This window comes from Corvus cornix, chromosome 4 (genome assembly GCF_000738735.6).
Source record: "Corvus cornix cornix isolate S_Up_H32 chromosome 4, ASM73873v5, whole genome shotgun sequence".
In the NCBI taxonomy this organism is placed as follows: domain Eukaryota; kingdom Metazoa; phylum Chordata; class Aves; order Passeriformes; family Corvidae; genus Corvus; species Corvus cornix.
The window spans coordinates 14103664-14128270 of NC_046334.1; the positions used below are offsets into that span (position 1 = coordinate 14103664).

At 37.6% G+C, this 24607-nt stretch overlaps 1 protein-coding gene across 2 annotated transcripts in view; it reads right to left on the reverse strand.

Annotated features, from left to right (window-relative positions):
* ARHGAP10 (Rho GTPase activating protein 10) overlaps nucleotides 1-24607 on the reverse strand; it is a 144744-nt gene that overhangs the window by 51558 nt on the left and 68579 nt on the right. For both annotated transcript variants that reach the window (XM_039550703.1, XM_039550702.1), the window contains 9 exons: nucleotides 24307-24401; nucleotides 21414-21495; nucleotides 20341-20383; nucleotides 18983-19048; nucleotides 12586-12660; nucleotides 7512-7599; nucleotides 6160-6218; nucleotides 3538-3643; nucleotides 2756-2915 (listed from right to left, as the gene is read on the reverse strand). In XM_039550703.1, the coding sequence (XP_039406637.1) occupies nucleotides 2756-2915; nucleotides 3538-3643; nucleotides 6160-6218; nucleotides 7512-7599; nucleotides 12586-12660; nucleotides 18983-19048; nucleotides 20341-20383; nucleotides 21414-21495; nucleotides 24307-24401 (774 nt within the window). The remainder of the gene's footprint in view (nucleotides 1-2755; nucleotides 2916-3537; nucleotides 3644-6159; nucleotides 6219-7511; nucleotides 7600-12585; nucleotides 12661-18982; nucleotides 19049-20340; nucleotides 20384-21413; nucleotides 21496-24306; nucleotides 24402-24607) is intronic.

Consider the following 24607-nt stretch of genomic DNA (forward strand, 5'->3'; position numbering starts at 1 on the left):
TACTTTTAATCATCATGCAATAAATGCCATTTAAGCAACAAATCAGGCTGCACGGTCTAGTTTCAGTGCTCCAATCTCAGCATTTTGCAAAACATCCTCCTCAACACGCTGTAACTGGTTCACAGACATGGTTCGGATGTACATATGCAGCCTGCAAACAAGGTGGAAGTGGTACTGACTGGTTTCTAGCCAACAGGAAATAAATGTACATATCAACAAAGCTTAAAAAAAACCAAAACAAAAAACAAACAAAACCAGCTTATTCACTAAGCATGATAACTCTTATGTCAGGGCAAGTCATTGTATTCACATTTCCATACATTAATTGCACAGAAATTCTCTAATTAGAACCCAGCAAAGTGATGATACTGGAATGACTGCACTAGAATTTCAAAGCCAGTAACCCAATTATGTCTCCTCCTAAAAATGAGCAGTGAATCTCATTCAATAAAGCTATCCACATAAGACATAAAGAGCATTGATGGAATTTAAAAATATTTGAGGAATCCTGATCATTTTTTACCATTTTGCCTACCAAGTTACTGTATTTATACCAGAAATGCTGATGGTTACTGCTTCTGCAATTGGAAAGTTTTTTAGTCATTTCCTTTGCTACAGGAGAAAAGAAATTCCTCTCTGCAGAGTACCAGAGCTGGAAATTACATAGGCACCAAGTGTAAAGGGTCACTGCGCCTCCTTCTGAACTCCATCACTCTCCTACAATTCCAACCTTTGCTCTTATCAGCAGAAGCTGCTAAAAATTAGCAGAGTCAAAGTCGTGGCTGAATGAAATATTTTAAAATATTTTAACCCACAGCCAGTGACTTTTCCTAGGACTTCACCAGGGCTATAAATAAAATATCTAATGCAAGACTCTCAGGAATTCTGAAATGCACAGAAATTTAAAATAACAATATAAAATGAACAGTAGACTGGCAATGACCTTCCTTGGCTTTAAAAGCAGGTCCTTGGTCTGCCCTCAATGAAGAAAGGTCACTTGTAAGAGCAGCATACTCAGTTGGACTATAAAATTTTTGTAATGCCTTAACCCACCTCTCCATTGCCTTTGTTATAAACACAGAGAGGTCACACTTGGGGCTGCCTTCCATTTTGGAAGCAGCTCTAGCATGGGAGAGGTTGCTTCAGGCAGACCACTGCTGGCAAGTTCACTGTTAGAAATGGCAGTGAAATGACAGAAATCCCTTAAAAAAAATTATACCTTTCTAGTTCTAAAGAAGGCATAAAACCAAGGAATTATGGAAAATGATGCAGTATTATATTGATGTACTTTCCATTCCTCGCTTCTCTGCATTTTCAGAGGAGCAAGAAAGGCCACATATTTCAAATGTAAAATTGATGTCCAGTTTTTAAAGACATGTGACTGAGCTGGCATAAGAATAGGATGGTGCTAATCTGTGGTGATTTGAATAAACACAACTCAACCTCCATATATTATTGAAACACCCTGGCTCTGCTCACTCTCTCTCAACTTTCTTTAATTTGTGTGGTCACCGCAATAGCTTTAAAATCATGAGCTCAACTGCAAGGTTTACTTTCATTTCTAAGATCCAAAATTAATACCACAGCTTACAGCCCTTGGAATATTTATTGCTTAGAACTTGAGCCACATGTGCAGCCCAGTATTTTTCCAGCAGAACAATACCATATCTGCTCAGTGTGCGTGTGAGGACAGCATTACAGCCTAAGTCAACTAAGCCAACAAAACCCACCGTGTGGACACAGCTATGCCAACAGCAGCTTTGCCCAGCCTGTATCAATCAGGGAGGGAGCACAATTACATTGTCAGAAAAACTTGAGACATATACTATTTAGAGTAGATAACGCTTGACTTAAATAGCCGATTTCAACACTGTTAACCTTTAAAGGAAATAACAATTTCAATGCTCCGAGTGCTCAAGAAAGGAGAGAGGAAAAAGTACATCTTGGGATTTTTCCAAAGCACTTTTTTTTTGACAGTAAGAGTGAGGAAGATGCTGTCCATCACCCAGTAGAAAATACCTCAAACATCCAGTTACAGAAGTCAGCTTAGACACAAGGGACTCCCAAAGGAGTACCTAAATAAAGAGACATGTAAAGGACTTTTTCACTATTTTTATTTTTAATTTCAGATCCCAGATTACACGCAGTGATATCCTGGACAGTACCTGGTACATGTGAGACACTTCAGTAACTGGCAACTTTAGTAATAGCAGCAACAACTTCTATTTTCAGTACTACCTCAAAAACAAAGGCTTAAAATAACACGCATTCAGCTGAAAACAAAGGAAGTGTTAATACCTGGCTCTCTCATAATGCTTTCTACACTTAAAACTTAAGAGTACAGTAGAGTCTTCTTTTTTATTCTGGGAACTCTGAGATAAAATGAGGACATAAAACAATGAATTCATACCCTGGTCAAAGTACTTACTGGATGAGCTAAAAAACTGAGCCTGGGCTTTCTCTTTTCCAGTTCTGTATCACTTTTGCTCAGAAAAAAAGTAATGCAAATCTATTGGTGTACTATACACAGAGAAGCACTATTACTGCCAGGAAATAGGCATTCTGAAATGTCAGTTCACCTATGAACAGGAATGATTATCAAGGACAAATAACCAAAAGCATACAGTGTATAGAGGATACTCTTTAGAATTAAACTATTAGTTTAATGTCATGTTTAATTCCATGCTTAACCCCATTAAGGCTAGCAGATTGTTTTAGACAATGCTCAGAAACATGAAAACATAGCAAAACTTACCTTCTCGTGATTTTCTATCAGGATTTCAACGACAATATTCTGAAACTTCAGGTCCATGATGGCCGCTACAGTTTCTTCCTGTGGCCTCATTAAGGTTGGTCCAAATACTACCCCTAGGTTTGCCACAGTCATTAGATTCCTCTTGGCATGCTTTGAAACACTTTTTGAAAAGAATTGAAGGAAAAAACAGGAAATGGGTTATGAAAAATTTCCATTACTGTTGGAAACTGCAGTCTACAAATGAAAACATTACATTTCCTTAATCTATGTTTTAGAAGTTTGCTTTGTGCAAACTTTCTTCAAATAAAGTCTTACTAAATTCTGGAAAACTGAAAAGCCATTCTTCCACTGGCAACTTACAAACAAAACCAGTCTCTTACTGAACTTAAATATATTAAATGCACTTAGCCTTGGACCAGGGCAAGTGTGAAACCAACTTAAATTTGCTAACAGATCTCCGCTATTCCCTTTGCCAGAATTTGCGAAAAGAAACTATAACGTTCCCTTTCTCACTTCAATCAAACCCTCAGCTGCTGGCAGGACTGCTAAAGTAAATACTTCTATGGCTTCATTAACGTCTTAGATTTCTGCCTTTCCCGCCAAAATACGCACAGCGTGAGTCCAGCATCTTGTCTGCTTTTGCACGTTTGGCTCTTGGGGTTGAGGATGACAGCATCAAAATGGGCTTCAGCTCCAGCCACGCTCCACTAAAGCCCTTTGTAGTTAAAGAAAGGTAAAGACAAGAATTCTGACAAGGTAGGAAAGCAGGTCATACCACTTACTTTGCTAAATGTTTCACCAAAATTTCCAGCATCTCTTTGTTCTTTTCTGGGAGTTTGTGGACCAAGAAGTGAACAGCATTGACTCGAGACTCGGGACTCCCACTTTCTATGGGATAGAAATAAGTATCTCAAAAATAAAATTAAAATAAAATAAAATTCACAGAAACACAAACCTTCTCCCACCCCTGCATGGAAACATACTGCACACACTTTGCTTCACCACTTATGTATCTCCAAATATAGCAACACTGAACATATGTGCTTGTTTTCACAAGTAATATTGTTCTAGAATTATGAACTTATTTGGTTATTTTGAGAACTCATCTTTCAATCCACCTGCAAAAGGATGCCTTTGTTCATTTATTTTTAAAGACTGACAGATGCAGTTATTGTTTTGCTGCATTGGACTCATCTGCTTACAAATACACGGCAAGGTGAGGAGTGATGTTACTGAGTGCCGCAGAGAGGAACTGTACTGCTTTCCATTTTAGCATCATTAACTGATTGTCCCCGTGATTAGAATTCAGCTTTGCTGGTACTGTGCAGCTAATGATGCTGCATTTATGCTACCTTGCATTGGAAATGGCATGCAGATCTATATGCTTAGAAAACCTAATGACCTCTGAAGACACAGAAGAATAAACATGCAAAAAAACCTACTGAGAATACTATGACAAAGGTTCTGAATAACATGGCATCTCTAGTATAGCACAGAAATAAAGATAAGCAAAGAGTTTTTTATTTTTGTCAGTTGCATGTTAAATTGAATAATTTTGGCCCCTATAGGTTTCACTGTACACAGATGAAACCAAGAACACGTAAAAGATGAAAATAAACCATCTTCCTATTTCTTAAACTTGCATTAAATCACAAAACTACATCTTAGTAGTGGTTATAATAAGAGGAATGGATGTATTTCTATTGCCTATAATAATACTTACGAGAAAGTTCAGAATGAGAAAAATTTAGAATCTATTCTGAATGCAAGAAGTTTTGACATGAGAACCACTGATCAGGTCCCATTTTTCTCTAAGGCAACTTTGATTGCCAAGTGTATTTCCTATAAAGTACCACCATATTTCTTCAGTGCATATTCCTTCAGATTTTTTTTTTCTTTGCATATTGCTACACATTTTAGGGCTGTATTTTATTCTTTTGCAGTTAACACCCCTGCACAGATGGCAAGAAAAAAGGCTACCAAAAAGCAAAACATTTAACTTCTAGTGAGCTACTCAAAATTCTCAAAGAAAAAATAGCCTTCTTTAAAGTGAGACTATTCTATGTATATGTGAAATCACAAATTCTAATTAAAGAATGGCTAAACAATTTTTTACAAGATACAGCCAAAGCTCATATAGTTTCAATCTATACTGATACCTATAAAGAGAACAAAATTGAAGGAAAACCTTTTAATTTTGGCTCCTCCTCCAATAGTTTCAGGGAAAAGGATATTCCTTGCTATTTCAGTGTTGATTTTTTATAGCCAACATAGGAAACAACACTGACAACCTATTTTTGAGTATACTGTAACTCAGATCTACAATGTTGATTAAATTTCCCTCCCCAGAATCAACTCCTTTACTGAGCTGTTTACTTATGAACACTGTAACGTCTGAAACATGCAACTTCAACTGAATTCCTTTACTGAAAGAGACTATAAAATAAAGAAAAATAAAGTGAGAAACTGCTGGCAAAACTTCAGAAGTCAAGAAATTATTTTAACACTTTCCAATACAAACGTGAAAACTCTCCATGAAGGTAAGGATGTCAAATTTTGTTTAAGCACTTGCCTGCTAACATGTGCTTTGGCAACAAATTTCCTGAGCTAATTCTCATTTTGAATTAAGGACCAGAAGAAAACCCATTCTGCAGTCCTGGAAAGTCATTATAGTAATCTGAAGATGATAAAGCAATTGTCTCAAAGTTTATTTTAATTTTGCTTTCCACAGTCTGCCAGAAGTGCTACAGGCTGGAAAGAAAATCAGCTAAATATCTGTTTGATACTTTGCCAAAAATTTTCTTACACAGTTTCCCTCTATCCTCTTCCAAAAAAATTCCATGTACACTAGATACCATACAACTGAGCTACAAATGCTGTTGTGTCTTCTCCAAGTCTGTATTTGAACTGCCACAGTGTAACGTGGCCTGCTCTTTCCTTTCCTCTCATACACGAGGAACATTCAAGCCAGCCTGCACACAGAGCTAGCAAGGCACTGAAAACAAGGGTCAGGCAGCTGTGCTTTAAGGACTCAAATGAGCTCAGATTAGTGTACCTTTTGCTAGGCTTCATACTCTTTATAAATGGAAGGCAAAAAAAAAAGAAAAAATCACAGATTAAGTAGATGCTTATCATTATACAACTAAGGTAATAAGAATAAATGTTTACAATGGCTATCCAAAAGTTTTTCCTTAAAAGTAAGAACTGTGCTATGCAGTCACATTATATGTGACACACAGTAGAACTAAATACTGATTAAACCATATTTTTAAATAATTTCTTATTTCTTCCTGTATTTTTACTGGAATGAAGCATTTTTCTGAAATTGCATTTGCAGAGTGCTCCTGAGGTCACAACAGCACAACAACAAAAGATTTCTATTTGAACTACAGTCATGTATTTACTGGCAGGAATGATGAATTCTCCATGCAACTCGTATGTCATCAGTGGCTCTGGAAGGCTTCTGTAAAACAAGGATGACATAAAAATTTAACTATATTTTCTTCTAGCTGCATTTACTCTAAGCAGGAAACCTTTTTAACATTCAGTAGCATAATCCTCATACTGCAAGTAACCACTGTTACAGAGGCCCCTGAATTAAATGACTTCTAGAATAAATGGAAAACTTGGTATTATCAGGAAAACAAGACTAAATGCATCCATTCACCTTCCATGAGCTGAAGTGATGCCTCCAGTCTAACATAAGATACCTTGCCGATTTTAACACCAAGATTGTTTCTCAGATGAAGATTGTACACAAATACCCTGCAATTCATTCTTCACTAGTGTTTAACACCAAGATTGTTTCTCAGATGAAGATTGTACACAAATACTCTGCAATTCATTCTTCACTAGTGTTTTTTGAACACTAAGAATCCCAAGTCAATGCCTTACTGGAAAAACACTAATGTCTTAACAACAACCACCATCACCAGAGTTAAAACCGTTTATTAAATTGACTTTACTGATGCTCATGAAATACTGGAGTAAATACTCGGATGGGAAATACTGTAGGGGAGAAATACTTCATCATGTACACTTTTCCTTTCTTTTTAACTTTTCTATATTCTGTATTATAAAGATACTCTTGTATCTTTATAATAGTTCTGCAGCAACCATTGATAGTGGTTGTAGTAACATTTCATTTAATAAAAATAGCAGATTAAAAGTACCATGTTTGTGTTACGCTACAAGAGATACACAAAAGTGCAACACTTTATGTTCTTAGGCAATTTAGTAAAATAGCTTGATCAGGAATTGGCAAAGCCATTTAAATAGAGAACAGATTTAAATTCTTATTTAAAATTTTTAACACTCAGAATATTTTTACTACTGCACACAGAACATCAGAGCAAGAGTCAGAAAGAAAAGAGGAAAATATTAAAAATTTCACAGCCTTTTCTCTTTTCATTCTACCACACTGAAACACAAAAAGGAAACAAATTTTAACAATCTTAGCTAACTTTCAGTAATGACTCTCAGCAAGTTTACTACCAATTCAGGTTTCTGAACCATTAGTGAAATGCTTCTGTGTCTAACAGTAAAGTGTTTGGGGGCTTGTCTCATATGAAGGTGTTAGTGTTGCTAAAGTATTTTGCTTCCCCCAAGACAAATAACAAATATGGTACGTGCACAAAATGAGCTCCTATTCTAAAATGTAGCAAAACTAACCAGTTTTTAGCTTAACACACTGCATAGGAGAATTAAAATAAGAATTTATAATCTAAAAAACCAAATAAACAAGAGACAGCCTTACCGCAGATACTGCTTCATAGCACTAGTAATTGTCTTCACTTCCCAATCTACTGAGTTTTCAAGGTCAACTTCATTGCAGGTTTTTGAATCTAGAAAATAATCAGAAAGAGAAGAGGGACATGAAAAAAGGGAATTCTAAATCAGTATGGCCTACATGAACAGCAACACATTGACTTTGACCACTACATATTTGCTCACACGAACGTAGAAGCAACATCCTTTTTATTATTATTAGGTGATATGAGGAGACCAAATATCCAAACCTGTTTATAAATTCCATCCATTTTCATATTTTGTTTTTAAAACTATTTACTGCTGATTTTTTTTCTTTAATGAAAGATTAAAAATCACCCTTATGTAAAAAGATCTCTATAGCAATTGAAATTTTCACACCTCTAATTAAACAGAGAGATGTTCACAAACACAGAAAGATATACCAAAACAGTTAAGGGAAAAAAGACCTTCTAAGAAGAATTTATCTTTCACTCTTTTCTTTCTTATTTAAAGTGATAAATCCTTTCCATAGTTATGCCTGTAAACTGTGGATGAGAACAGTCAAAGTGCAGCATGACCCTCTGCATTGTGTGAAAACCTTTAAGAGGTGCTTCCAAAGTAGGAAAAGGAATCTTCACTGAATGTTTGCCTTGATCAGTTTTAGCCACTGGACAAGAAATACTTATTTGCTTAACCATTTGTCAGGTTCACAGAACTCCCACCTTCTCCCAGGTTAGTTGGTAGAGTCTTGGAACAAGACATATCCCCCCGAAAGGTTTGTCTGATTGACCCATCAAGTTATAGCATTTTTGACAGAAGATAGAAAACAAGACAGCACACACACAGAGAATGTTTTGCAATCACCAAAACCCCCTTTTGGCCTGAGAGCAGGAAGCCACAGCTAGCTGACACAAGAGGAGCACACGTATATGGCCAGCCTAGCCCAATGTATTTGCTGACTTTCCTGTTATTATTTACTGCTACACGTTTCCATCAGTCACTGCAGTGAACGGCAGCAGTGGCTGACACAGCTACGTGGGGACCCGTTCATACAATTCAGAATTCATTTATTACTTGGCTTGTCAGACAAACGACAGACACATTTAAAAAATCAAATTAGGTTCCCTGATTAAAGGTGCAGTCCTTTTACCAGGACTAAATAATTTTGTTCTAAAAGCTGTGCCAAGCAATTATTTCTGTAACTGAATATTCTCCCTCATTATATCAATTATTTAAATCTCATTTTAAAATACAGGTCAGATAACATTTTCTAGCAAACTGTTACTAGCCAACCACCATCCAAAATACTCAGGATTGTCTCAGATATAAGCTTCTTTTTTTCTCTTTTTAGCTTGCTAGCTGCTTCCATGTTCAAATTCTCTTTTTTGAGAAGAAAATTTGTCTCCTGAATTAATTAAATAAAAACTGCCATCACATCAGAAGCTAGCAAAATCTATGGGGGTTTTGTTACTAAACCACTATGTAATATCCAGTTTTTAAATAGCTGCTTCATAATCATCAACCTCCTTTACATTCAAAGTATGCACTCTGTTCATTGAAATTTGTTGATGGATTTTGGGAGGAAAACAACAGGCGTCAGAATTCCAAAGCAAGCCTTGTAAAATAAAAAATAGAAGGTATTGTTGAAACATTTCATTATCTCTTGGAGGAAAAAAAAGAAAAAAATCAGCCCTGCTACCAATCCCCAATTTGATTGTAGAAGCCATCAAGATTTAAAGACATTTTCTTCATTTTTGGTTTGCCATTTGCTTTACATTGCTCTGTGCCCCCCCACCCAATGGATTTCACTATTCCTGCTCCATTTTTCCCCCTCTACTTCAAACATCCCAGACCATTGTAAGAACTGGAACTTCAACCAGATTTAAAAAAAAAAAATTACTCTATGGTTGTTTTCATGCTACTTGTTCACATAACAGCCACTGTGCACTGAAGGGCAACTTTATGCCTATAAAACTAACCGTGCACATTTAAGAACAGCTTTTGACAGAGCAGCTCTAAATTTTATGCAAATCTTTCTGAAAATAAGAGAGCCAGAGTTTATAAAATTTGTCCAGTTCACTAAAGCTGGTTAGGAGGAGACTCCCTCTGCTTTCATATGCAATATGCCCACTGTAGGTGCGCATGCATACTGTCATCTACTGTATGTAAAATAACAAGGAATTCCATGTCATTGTTTTGAAACCTGCTCGTTTTGGAAAGGCAGAAGCACCTGAAAGCTTCCTTCTACATGTAATATCTGGTATTGTTCACACCAGACAGCATCAGAAATCAAACCTGAACTCATCAGTAGAAACTGCAAGTCCTCAGCAGTCATTTCCCACAGGCAATGGTCCATCTGAAAGCTGATCTATGCAGTGGCTTGTACAAAATCTATGTAACAGCGTGCAGGAAATGAGCCACATCAGATCTATAACACAGATCATCGATGAAACAGGAACTGGGCCCCCATGCACTTCCAGAACTGAAACTCCTGATGGCACACTGAAGACCTAATATCACATTTCCATAATATTGGAAGTTCTAGCTTTCTATCCCTGTTTACAATGAGATGTCTGGTTAATTTAACATTTTCCCTTAAAAGGCAGAGAGTGTTTTCCTCACCAGATGCCTGCCTTTCAATTTAAACAAGATTATTGCTGCAAAATAGCACAATACCAGTTACAGGTAACTTCATGGACTAAGTTAATTGTAAAATTAACTTCTTTTTTTTTTTAAAGTAGAATTGTATATTTGATTGCTAGGCCTTACTTTGCAGAGACTTAGCTCCACTAGATTTTTGCATTACAGATGAAAATCTATGCATTCATAGTACTAGAAAAGCATATGTTGGTCTTCTCATACTCTCTTGACTCTCAGTGTACTTTCCAAAATTTTACAGAAAATATTCTGAAAAAGAGACAAAACTACTACAAAAAAAATTACATCCCTGGTTACCATTTGGAAGACTCTTTTTTCACATCGGGCCTTTCCAACTGTGAACCTCATGGTTAATGATAGGTAGCTTTAAATACTTTGAAATTTTGTCAAACATTTTAAAATACAGAAAGTTAATATGAAGTTTTTATGATTCTGAAAAATCTTTCATATAAAAGGGTATCTAAGAGTATGCCCAGAGACAAAGGATTAAAGATTAATCAGTTATTTTAAATTCTCTGTACCACTGTATATCAAAAAGGACCCCTCTTTGTTCTTCTCTGAGGACAGACAGATAAAGAGCACAATAGGATCACTTTCAACAAATCATCAGAAAAGAGCACCTGCTTGAAACCTAACTTTTTCCTGCTCAGTATTTTGCCTCATCTTGATACCACTGTATCCTTCCTATGTCAAATAAATACATGAAACTTGGGAATGACAGAAAAATGTTTCAGATTTTAAAAAATAACTAAAAGCAGATGCTGGAATTCCCAGTAAACTCTTCCAGCTGCTACTGAACCACTGGCAACCTGAGTCTATTTAATTTGGATACCAGTAATGGCAGCAAGGAAAATCTGCCTGCCAGACCTGCACGCCCAAACTAAGCCAGCAAGAATAAAACTGAAAAGCATCTCATGATATCAAATGCATTTAATCAAGGCTCTCTGAGTGACAGCACGTCATTCTCCCCATGGTCAATGGCTAAAGATGGTTATTACTTACTGAGGCTAATCTCAACACAGATAAACAACTATGAAAATCTGTTATATATCAGTCATTTTTATTAATCCCAGTTCGTATTTCCAAGAAGAATCTTTTTTCTATAATACTTTAAAGGTTTACTAATGGAGTACTTCAGGGTGCTGTTAATATTGATTAAAGTAAGACACCATAAATTAATATTTAGCAAGGTCATTATGACAGATTGATATGACATGCAGGTCCTCAAGTCTCAAGATGTCTTATCATTTCTGAGGAGACAGCCTGTTTGAAAAAATAAAGGAAGGAAAAGAAAAAGTCTTACAGGTGGCACTGAACTGACAGCAGCATATAATATAAAAGCGCTTTGTCATTCACATAATGTCTGGGGTAATGAAATGAATTCACTTTCTGGCTTCCTTCAGTTTGCAGTGCCAAAGAACACTGTGTTATCAGCACAGATGGAGCATGCATGGTTCTGGAGAAGAGCCTGGTGCAAACTGCAAACAAGCTTCTTTGCATACCAATGAATCCCTGAGAATCAGACCTTTGCTGTCAAGTGACAGGTTTGGAAGCTCTATAAAAATGAACTAATCCCAGTGGTCTTGTCTGACTGCATGTACTGTCAGTGCTCAGGACAAGAAATGGGGGAACACGGCACATTTTGCAGTCATGGCTACTACTTTGGTGAGAGATATCAGGCAGATGAGGGATTTCATCCAGGTGCCAATATTTCTCTCTTTGCCCCCCCCCCACCCCCAGGGACAGCAGAGTGGCAAGAGAACTCCAGTCACTGGAATTAAAGATGCATCAAAATTTCCAGAAAATAAAGGGAGAAAAAAGTTTCTGAGAATTATTTCAGCTATCTAGGTGTAAAAGAGCCTAAGATGTTACCCACATATAAGAGCTATACAACAAAGTTTACAAAACCAAATCCTTTCTCCATCTGTCTCCTGCCTTGACACACAGTTATTATTAATACATATAGCATATCCCTCCTCTTAAACCAAATAACTCTTTGATGGTAGGCTTAAACAGTCTTATTTTGCACAGTGATTAACTAAAGGCACACATAGGTGTGTACACTTGTACATTCTAGACAAGGGAGAAGTGGAAACATCAAACAATGAAGCAACTAGCTTCAAACTTTCCTGACTTTGGTATTTTGAATTTTCTGATCAGATCCTTCAACTTAGGCTGCTTTAATCCCACTTACATCAACCTTGCACAAAGCACATGCTTTGCTCCTACAGGTCCCATATTAGTTCTTAGTTTATTCCTACCAGCTAATCTAGGTCTTTCTAAAGTAGGAAAACTTACAATGATATGGTGATTATTTACATGGACTAGAGCAAACTGCTGGCAGGTGCTTTAAAAACTAAATATTGACAGTAAAACAACATGAAATAAAATATTGAAAAAGTATGTGTAAAATAGAGGCATACCCATCAACAAACTCAGAAGTCTCTGGACCTTTGAACTCACCCCCACAACTCTGTACAATCCTTGGTCATTTATACCTATTATGTGAGAAAAAAAAAAAAAAAAAGCATGAGATCAACCACAGTCAAATTTAGCATTAAAATTTTTGCCCCAGGCAACAAATTCTCTTCAAAGACAGACAGACTACATAGCACATTATAAATAAAGTATTACAAGAATTCTTTTGTTACTCTGTGTTTTTAAGAGAAGTTCACATTATGTTTTGATAAAGGTTTCATGTACCTCAATTTCAGTTCTGAAACTGGGAGGAGAAGCAAACAGGGACAAACCTTTGCTTGAAAATAAATAAATAAATAAATAGATTGATAAACAAACAAACCACTGTCTAATTTCAAATTTTTTAAATTGCATTTTGGGTATATTGACCTCCACATTCTAATAATGCAAGAACTGACCCACCAAATGCTAAATTAAGATTTCTTCAATAAATTTAACAGTTCCTTCCCCCCCCCCACCCCCCCAAAATGTGGTGACTAAAAAACTTTGGATGAAGAAAAACTTAAGCTTATTTCCAGTCCTCAAAACCAGTACTTTTTCAAGTTTATAAATGCTTTCCATTTAAGATACAAGGCCTCATTCCAACCCACTGTGGTCCACAGAGGAGTTACATCCAGAGGCACCACCAAAAGCTACTGAACAGTTTTGCTTGGGATGAACAGAGGAGCCATAACCAGCGCAGTATTTTCAGTCCCCTACTCCCATTCTTTATGGACACTGGACCACTCTCCTGGCATTCCTCTGTGCCCTTCCATTGTATCACACAGATTCACTTCTCTACCCTTTTTCTTCCCCTGTTTTTGCTTTCCTTTACATTACCCAGTTCTATCCCCAGGGAAGTAAAATTGTGAATATAAATTGAATAAAAATGGGAGGGAGAGAAGGGGCAGGGAAGAAAGAGGGCAAAATAAGGTACCTCTTTGTCTGCTGCATTGTTTCAGAGCCCATATAGTGGGAGGTAAAATACTACACTACACAGATGTTTGAGAGGCCTCACAAAAAGCAGCCATCTACAAACACAATCTACCTTCATAATCACACAGGCCTGGAAGAGTAGAAATGCCACGAAATACCTGTGTTTCTACTCCAAGGAAATCTTTTCAAATAACAGATTATGTGGTATTCTTATTCAAAATATCCTTCAACAAAGGAAGAATTGTGGAGAATTCCCAGCTTCAATACCAAGCTGTTCCAACCCAGGGAAGGAAAACTAAAGCCAGTCATATGAGAAAAAGTTTCTTCCCAAATAAATATTAGATGAAGTATGTAAAAATCATTAGCCTTTTAATGAATTACTGTCAGACAGAGCCATAATACACAGCAATAATTCTCAATATGGTAGAGAGAACTTGGCATTTTCTACCTCCTCCTCTTGCCTAGACTTGCTACATCTTTTCTCTCTTCTCACACAGTCTGCAGCCTCCTCGGCCATCCCAGATCATTGAGCCTGCTGAAGTCCTCCCTGTCAGCACCTCTTCCTCTGCCCCAGCAGGGAGCTGACAGGCTACAGCTGCAGCTGCTCCTTCCCTCGGTTGCTCCATCTAGGCAGAACCAGCCCTTTTTCCTCCCGAGGTTGCAGGCACCACTGGAATGGTGCCGAGTCTTAAGCTGGATGCCAGGTTCAGAGCTGGCTCAAATTAACAGAATAAGCCAGATCTCCTCTATTTTATCTGTGCTCATCAAAACACACAACTCTGGAGTATCCTCACAGTTCAGCTGTGCACAAAAGAATGAACTGAAGAAAAACCCAGCTATGTGGCCACAACACTATTCTTCTCAAAATATGAAGTTATCAACACAACCAAATAAGTTTTCCAATGATACCTAGAGCAAGTATGATAGCATGCTATGCACCACTTGGAGACACTAAAAAAAACCTCAACAATATAGTCCTTGATACACTCCAAACAAGAATGCACTACAAATCTGTCCTGAGAGCAGCAAATACTTTTTGCTTCAAACTTCTCAGAGGTGTCCAGGAAAATTCTGGTACCAAACTAACACCAAGCTTTGCCAAAATGCATCACACTTTTTTTATGCAATGTCTTCTACTACTTTTAGTACCACAGAACAAGCCTTCTGCATCATATGCAAGATGCTAAAAAGCTGTAAGAAATACTGTCACACTCAGCTTTTGCTCATCTCAGAAGTTGATTTGTGACCTCCTGTGCATCTAACATTAAAACTGGGGGGAACCAACCATGCTGACCCCAAACATACATTTACGGGCTTAGAAATAATCGAGGTCAAACCACAAAACCTATTGCTCAGTATTAAAACTGACAGGATAATGCAGGAGTCTCTGAAAAATGGCAGCATTGAAACCATGACAATCCTCCAGCAATAATCATGAGTCTGTGATAGAGATTATCAGATAATTGATCGGTTTCAAATTCATCAACCCAAAAAAAGCACAGCTAATTGCTAGCAGACATCAAGGAGCGCAAAGAGGCATTAATATTTCAACATAGTTTTAGATGATACCTTTAAACATACTTGCAAATGATGTTTTATTTAAAATATACAAACCTAGTTTGAAACAGTCCTATTTCTGATTTAATCTGCACATTTCAGATCTTCAGCACACCCAGCACTGATAACGCTTGGCATTTACAGAACACAATTGACAGGATGACTCATTGCAAGGAATAGCTCACCGCTGACTGAAATGCTGAAGGGTTCAGACGCTCTGTCTGCTGGCTCAACCACTACTGGTAACCTGGAGCAGTAAAGCCCCACAGCACAACTTCCTTCATATTTACATTATCTCAAGATGTTTGGCTGCCTGATACCAGAATTTGGCACAGGTACACAGTTTGTTAAACATGCTTAGAAATGTAAGGTATTGTAAGCAAGATAGTAATTTATACTATTGTAAGCAAGGTACATAGTAGGCAAGTTTACTCTGCGACCGGCACTGTGCACGAGGCTGACACAGACTTGCAATATAGCTGCAAATACAACTTTTTATACCAAAATCCATGGCACAGAAACTGCCAAACAAGTGACACTCTAAATTCAAGGTAACGACAGAGGGGTTTTTGTCACTTGCAAAGGTTTTCTACTCCCTCCTCACGAGGTACTATCTGCCTGAGGAGCAGACGGCCTGGACACGCAGCTCAATGCTGCCATCTCTCTCTGCAGCTCAGATTGGCAACTCCGGTAGTTCTGAACTCGAGACAAACACTGCTTCGGCAAACACTTCACCCATCACGTCCCCTCAGAAGGTACAACCAACTACTTGCACACAAAAACGTGCACAGAGCCTTTACTAGTGGAGCAAACAGCTCTTGGTTGTTTCTATAAACATCTACCCCATTCTGTTATTCTCAGTAGAGAATAATAAATTAAATACTCCGAACAGAATCCCCAAATGCTCTCTCCAAGACAAAACACAGGTGCACATCCAACCAGCAAGGTACTTAGTATGCAAGAGATGGGGTGCATATCCTGATACCTCAGCACCTCCGACCAGGTAAAGCACAGCCAATCTCTTGGAAGGCAATGCTGAATCAGAAGCTCACATGCATTTTAACCAAGACACCGATTTTTGTGCTTCTATTCATTCAAAGCAAATAATTCCCTTTTTGGCTTTATAAAAGGGAACATAACTGAGAAAAAAATTATCCAGCCATTGACAAGTTTATGTTCGATATCTCTGTTATGCTCTTCTCTCTCTGAATACCAGACTACTTCTGCTGTGACATGACAAGACTATTCTCAGTTTCCACCCACACTAGACTGTCCTCTCTTTCCACCCACGCCAACCTCACACCCATTATGATTAAAAGAGATAAAAACATGGCACACAAGCACCGTCTCTGAAGAAGCATCTGTCCTGTTTTCTGCTGCTGAATATAACTTGCTTTTGATGTGTTATCATTGAAGTAAAATAACCAAGTAAAAACTGTTTTCAAGAAAAAGCACAGGTAGAAAATTCTGCAGCTTGAGAGATGGATTTTCTTCATCATACAACTATTTGTCCAAACTCTTTTGAGACAAGCAACTGAATGCTCTCCCAGCCTCCATTTGTTTAGCTCAACAGACATCAGCAGAAGGTCCTTTAGGGGTTTTCTTGTTTTGTTTTGGAGTGGTTTACTTGGTTTGGTTTGTTTTGTTTTTTAAATGCAGTTGATGTTAAATTAAGAATCAGTAAACAGAAAATCAACGACTGCTTGAAATGTACTGGACAAATCAATTGGATTGAAACTGAGCTAAATGGATTGTTGAGTTCCTGGAAGGTAGTATCTCACCTCAGTATATTCTTGGAACCCCAAGAAAAGAAATATTCATCGAACACTGATTTATTTTCTTTCTTGAATACTCTCCAAAACAAAATTAATAGACACAAGTCTTTTCCGTTGGCCGTAATTACCACAAAGCACTCTATTAACTGTACATCTTACAAAGGCTGTGTACAAGGGACAGCAAAGCTGCAAAATCTCCAAAGATTTTGGGAACTTTAACCCTCTCCCAAGTATGTTTCAGGGCAGATCCCACCATGGGGAGATGTCCTGCTAACCCATGAAATCTCATCATTTGTCTTGAACAAGAGAGTTACACAAGTATTTTGCACCTTCTTACACGCCCCTAAATCAAGGCATAAAGGACAGAGTGAACTTAAACCTCCACTCAGTTTAACCTATCCACCCACAGCCCTGAGGAGAAAAAACCCCCCAAAAAACAACAAAAAACATTTTCCCAAATAGCCACTTCATGAAGAAAATGTTCACATTTTTCCACAGCTGTGTTTTTGTTTCACTTTTCTTGCAGGGTGTCAGAAAAGAAAAAAAAATAGCCAACCCACTACTTGAAGAAAACTATTTGAACACACTTAAAAATAATAAACCAAAATATAGTATACTCCACACTGCTTACAGTAAGGAGGATTCATGAGGTATTGTAAGGTAGTCAGTCACTGTACCGTAGGCCAAAACTACCTTTCATTACATGAGCACATGTACCCTTTTCATTAAATCTGCCTCATTCACTGCAAAGAGAAGATCCAGACTACACTGAGACAGGGTTTTGCAGTGAAGACAACTTATCTGTAGGATGCCAGCTTTATCTGCAATGTTTCCCAGATGAAATATTCAGAGTGTAAATGCTGGTAACTGAAATTTTAAAGTGATGAGACAGGCAAACTTATCTGAAAAATATTCAAAAGAACAGAATGAACAAAAATAACACCAGATAGAATATGGCCTAATCTGGAATAACATCTTTAATGCAGCAGACAGGACTGATACAAAAAGCTTTAACAAAAAAAAAAAAAATACACGTTACATACTTCTTGCTGTTTAAATGCAAAATTCTAAGTATCACGAAGGCTGCTTGTGTTCCTAGTAATATTGTACAGTAAGTGTATACATGGAAGACACTTTTTCAGTAAAATGCTGCACTGACAGCAAGCATGAACCTGCTCCTCTGTTCATCTCACTTAAGCTGGACTGTGATACGCAGAGATTTAAGTATTCTGCCTTGTGCTGTGCCAGACCCCTAGGAAAAAAGGATTCAATTCATGAAAAATTCTAAGCGTCCCCTTTAGGAGTTGGAAGGAAAGCCAACAATTTAGGAGGAAACCAAAATGCAAACAAAGAAATTACAACATCTCTTTTAACAAACTGAGACATAGACTGTAACCAAGTACCAACTTTCACACCTTCACCTCTTTTTTTAAAGACCACAACCAAACAAGCTGGTTCTCCACACCATGCCATATAAAATGCAGTGAGTCTCAGAGTGACTGGTCACCACACACTTCAGCAGAGCGTCCCCAAAATCAATCCCAAATACCTCTTGAATACTGTTGCACAGTGACCTCTCCTCCATCTCCAGTTCTGGAACTACAGCAATGAGTATATGCAACAATAAATCCCAACAGATTCTTTGCTCCTGGTGTGATACTAACTCCACGAAAAGTACTTCAACATGTTTTGTTAATCACTTGCCTGCTCAGCTCCTGTTCTTCTGTCTTAAGAGACTGAACAGAAATGAAACACTAAAATAAATTACTCTGTTCCCACAGCAAAGCAAAGGTACAGGCACTGCCTTCAAAACACAGGTTTCTCTTAGCTGCTGTGCACAAACATTGGCTCCCTTTGTCAAGAGAGGTGCTATTTCCTACTTGTGAGCACTTCTGGCAAACACATTTCTTGCGAGAAAGCCATACATAAAAGGATGGGACTGGACAGACTCCTGTTCTGGTCAGTTTATCAGTGAAATGTCTGCCATGGTAAAGTCTTTTCCAGAGACCTACAGGAGACTTTATCATAGAGGCCTTCTTCACAGAGCAGACCAGCTGCTTCACCCTCTTCACAAACAGGTTGGGTTGATCATTACCTCGTGTTTCAACAGCACTGATGCACTTTTTGATGATGGTGAACCCTATCTTATCCAATTGTGCACCTACAAGAAAAAAAAAAAGGTTGAACAGTTTTAAAGCACCATTACAATTATGTCTTTCACCGAAAATAAGGCTGGACTCGATCATAAAGCTAGAACTTTTGAGGCAAAACTGTAAATATTCTGAAATTGGTAGAATACATCACTTTTTATAGAGAAATTCTGCTTTTCTCCTTCACAACCGTGCCTAGCCCAAGCAAAGGCTTGTTCTGGTGATAGTGGCTTCAGTGAATCTGTTCACAGCAGCATCCTTTGAAGAATGGGATCTCTGATTAGTTACACATGTTAGCAGATGCAAGATGGAATTTAACAGTACTTACTGCAACATCGACAACATCTGAGAGAGTTCACCAAATGGGACAAGGAAGTACTTATGATGAAAAAACATAATCATCAACAGCAGGGCTTTTACTGAGTCCTACCCTCAGCCAAAGAAATTCCCACACTAAAGATACAGGACACATGTATATCATTTCACAGCAGTTAATGATCTGACTACATGAAAGCAGATGCATGAACAGGACAACAGCTGAGCTCCAGCATTCCTTTGTTGTTTCTATCTTACTCTTTTTCTTCACATCAAAACTTCATTTAAAAGCTTATATTGCAAAACTCCCCTCCCCCCAAACATCCGGCCTTCTTGCTCCTGAGGACCTGGTCTTGCACCATGAAAAGAAAAAAATCTGTGGAAAAATTTCTATTAATAACACCAGGATCCAGCTTTAATCAGCAATTTCAAGTTCTTAAAAAAGCAGGCAGAAATTGCCCCATAATCAAAGAAGGATACCTGTTTTCACTCTCATACTTTGCTAACAGAAGAAAGCTAATGTTATCTAAAGAAAGCCATCTCTTCTACTTCCATATCTTGATTTATATTTTAAATGCACACGTTCAGCTTTTTTGCTGATCTTAACATTCAACTGCAACTGCTTTTAAAACCGTACTTACACAGACTAACAGAAATGTACACACAATCTGGATTAAGAAATTGTGATGCATTTACATACAAATTCACTCTTGAATCAATTTCAGGCATGAAGTAAATTGACAAAAACAATTAGACTATTTCTCCAGCTTATGTCCAGTCCTACAATTCTTACGTATGTACTGAGTTACTGAGTTAAACCCACTAATTACAAAATCCACAAGTTATATTCAAAACTCAAGACTTAAATGTAAAATAATTAAGCTGGATCCACAGGAAAACAAAAAAAAAAAAAAAAAGAAATTACCTTTGCCTTTCTCAATTGTAAAATATTAACAAAATCAGCCTTAATGCTAATTCAAATACTTACTTCCCTCTCGTTTTGCATTCGCTCTATTCAAGTTGATGAACAGCTAACACAAAAAGAGTAAAAAAGACATAAATTATTTTAAAGACTTCCATGAAACCAGAAAAAAAGACACCCTCAATCTTAATGCTCAGTAGGCACAAATACAGTTGTTTACAGCTAGAACATCACCACCACCAGCAGCTCTAACAGCAAGACCAGAGGTCTGTGCCCCCTCAGAACAATGTTAGCTACAGCCACTGAAATTCACTGTGATTTATGTGGTCCATGTTACTATGTTTCTCCACAGGTTAACTTCCCTCATAGCGTCAAGCTCACTCAAATTGTTAAGAATTTGATAAGTCCTGGGACTTACGTCCCAGTTTGGCATTCCCAGAAGTTGTAAACTTACTGGGGAGTCCAGCTCAGCCAACATGCCATGGTAATAAACACCTCTGCAAATGAAACCAGATGAGTGTAACAATGAGGTCAATCAAACCTACAACTGCTGGGGCAGACACGTGACTGTGTCACTGTCTAGAACACCCCATTATTTCTGGCCCACAAGACCAATATATTTATCATTATAAGAATAAATAGTGTGTTTCAATTCAACATTTCACACCCATTTCCTGATGGGAGGCAGAAATTAAGCAAATTCATGTACAACCTCAGTCCCATTGACAAGGACTTTTCTGATCTGGTTTAAAAAAAATAATAATAATACCATGTAACTCACTCATGCAAGTTTTGCCACTGGAATGCAGCATGTCAGCATAAGACTAAGTGAACATGCTTATACTAGACATTTTCTACAGCACCAATATTATCACTGGGATGGGAAACCATTTATAAAAATCGATGCTGTCATTACAATGAAAAATTCTCATATCAGCATTAGCAGTTATCTACACTGAGCTTTACCAAGTTACTCATCTCTCTTGAGTTTTATTTCACTTTTATCCTTTATTCACTGAATCTATTATTTTTCAAACTACATAATCCCCATTTATTAAAGTATAAATGGGATCAGAGCGTAGGGGGGTGAGAGAATTCTCCAGTACACCATAAAACAATATTTTTAAAATTATGCTTACAGCTTCTTTTCCATCCAAGGCTTCCATCCACAGCTTCCTGTCTTCCTCAGAAAATGCCTGCATGGTCACAGGAACTCCAGGCCTGCAAATGCACCAACAACATAAAGCGACTGCATTCACCAGAAACTAAAAAATTCTTGTCAAATTCTATTTCCAACTACAAGCAAAGCCCATGGTCCTAAAAGGCAGGCTTCATTTTTTTTTGCTTAATAACTGAACACTGCTGAGCTTGAAAATAAAAGGTATAGAAGTGATCCATGCAGTGAGCAATAGGGAGAACAGGGAGGAGAAAAGAAAGTGAATGTAATCTGCAAACTATTTATTTGAAATAGCTCATTGTTGATGACTTGCTGATTCCAACACTTGCTGGAGTTACTGAGTTTTGTGAATTGTAAAACTTGGATTTGCATTGCTGTTAGATGAAAAATGGCATTTGTTAACTCTATATATAATCTTCATCTTTAAAGCAGCAACAATGATCATAGCTTGCAAGTAAACACCTTATGAAAATAACTATCTTAATTTGGTAAAAAATGAAAACCAAACCATTTAGCTCTTTTCACTAAATTGCAATTGTAAAGGTATCAGAGTATCACCTGGAAGCAATACATCAAACTCAGTACATGCTGCATGAAATACCATTTATTTGTCTTCAAAATAAAGTCAAAGGAAATGAAACCTTCCCTCCTTGTCCTGCATTGGAAAAAATTAAAATCTAGGTAGTATTTCAGAAAGATAATGCTTTTTTTATAAATAAAGTAACTTTTTCCTACCCTAGAAGACTCTGCTATTTCCTTACAATTTAAATTTCTCTACATTTACCACTAAAAATGATAAATTACCATTTACTTCAACTAAACATGATGGAGTACTAGAAACAGAAAAAAGCATCACTTCCCAGAGATTTAGCCAGAATCTTAGAACCCTCAGAGCTGTAAGTGTATCAGAATTTAAAGAAGACATAACCATCTCAGCTTTCCTTTTCAAAGAAAAATATGCAAATTTTCAGCAAGCTCCAAATTATGCTTAAGTCACACACAAGGCTGAATGTTTGCTACTTAAAAGTCTTCCCTAAAATTTTATGACCTTGCCTCCTTCCAAAGCACAGTACCAAAGAAAGCCCCATGCCCAGCTGTCAATCCCTGTTTTATTTTTTAACTTGGACAAGCTGAGGGATAAGTGTGCCCTGAACTGATACCAAGGAAACAAGCTAATGGCCTGCAGCACAGACCTAATCTCCATGGGAACATCTCAGTACTGCACACACATATTATTAAAAGAAAAATGTCTGATATCAAGGTCACAGTGGACCAGTTGTGTCTATTATATCAAGACAAAAAGATGAACTAGATTTTTTCCCACTTTCACCAGAGAAGAGAATGAAAAAGTGTTTTGCAGGATCAAGGAAACACTGCTCTCTATCCATCTCTGTATAAACTCCAGATACCCCACTGAGCAGATGACACACAGAGGGGCACAGACTGACATTTCTCACGCTACTTTTTAGAAACTTTACCAGATTCAGTTTGAAATCTCTTATCCCTACTGACCAACACACTGACACCAGAGGAGTTGAGGTCTGGAGTATAAATCTCCACTCCTTTTTGTACTGTTGGGATGCAGTGTTAGAATAGTTAAACCACATCCTCTTCAACTCAAAAATTCAAGTTCAAACCATGCTGTAGAGTGATGACAAACATCACCTGAGCTGTAAATGAGCATCTCTTGTCATCTGCCATGTGGGCTAGAAGTTTTCTGATGCAGTTGAAGTTTCACATGCCTTTACCCATTGGCTGTTGTAGGAAGAACATGCCTCAGGCCAGTCTGACTGGCCACAGGAGCTTGGCATAGCCTCTGATCAAAGTTTGATCACGTGATCCTTATCACAGACATATCTGCATACCATTAGCATTCAAGGGACAGCGGAGCCTGACAGCACTGACCCGTGCTGCTTTTGAAGTGAAAAGCACTAAGAATCTGATGAAAAAAAGATTACAAGCCTATAAAACTTGAAGACCTACTACTATATGATAAATTAGCATGTAGTTAATTGGTATAATTAAGGAGTGAACAACTAGATTAAAAACAGCTCAGAGGGGGTGGGTGCAAAAACTCAGCAACAATCTACTAATTTATATCTAGCATTTAATTCTAGACATGATCCATTTCTGCACAAATACAATCTGCATCAAAAGAATGTAGCATTAGCACAGCCATATTTATCTGGAGTACCCTATTAAGTTGGATCCTCTCACCTTCATAAATGAAGGAAGACTAAAATGCTGTTGAAAACCAGTATCATACTTTGAGATCCTTTAGCTGAAAAAATTAGCAATTCTTTTCTTCAGAAATAGAGCAACAAGTGGTGCTTCAAAAAGGCAATGGCAACAACATTCAAGATGCAGTGCATGATTATACCAGCCCCAAAAAGCCTCAAAATCCCAATAACCTTATTTTCAATCTGAAAATCCAGCGTATCTCCCCAGCAACACCTCATTTTGGAATGCAGGGTTGTGATACAATGTGGTTATGACTACATGAATAATTACTGCAATCAGTCTTTCACTAACAGCTGTATGTTTTTCAATTCAAGCCATGTTTCTTCACTGTGATAACAACTCTTAATAGCCCCTTTTAACTTTTTCTGTGCTTTTCTTTAATGGGAGCTCAGGCAATGTCTACACTTCAGTTTAGTTCCTCCCTGCTTCTGCTGCGCACAGCTGAGATAAAACCCAGTGAGCCATGGCAGTGCTTGCCTGCTCCTCCAGTGACCCTTTCCCACTGGAAATCTGACTGAGGATCAAAGAAATCAGAAGAAAACACGACAGTAATTTTGCAGTAGTTTTAACTACTGGTTAGAAAGAGCTCTTCCTAGTGTCCTTCACAAGCTTACCTGTCTGAAGCTTCTAAGTCAAAACAGAATCGCCTGTCTATTGTATCTGTATTTCTTTTGGTACAATAGGTAAGGACGAAGAGTTCCGCATCACCCTGTGAAAAGAAAGTTTTTATAAGCTTGACCCAGTTTTTAGAAGTTTTTATAAGCTCCAGTAAGCCAGCTGTACAAGCCAAGTAAGGTAAATTTATATTAAAGTAATGGCAAAAGCGATACTGAAAACTGACACTTGCAAAAGAATTCGCCCATGTTTGCAGTTCACTTTTCTACACAGTAACACATAAATTCTACAGTCATTTAT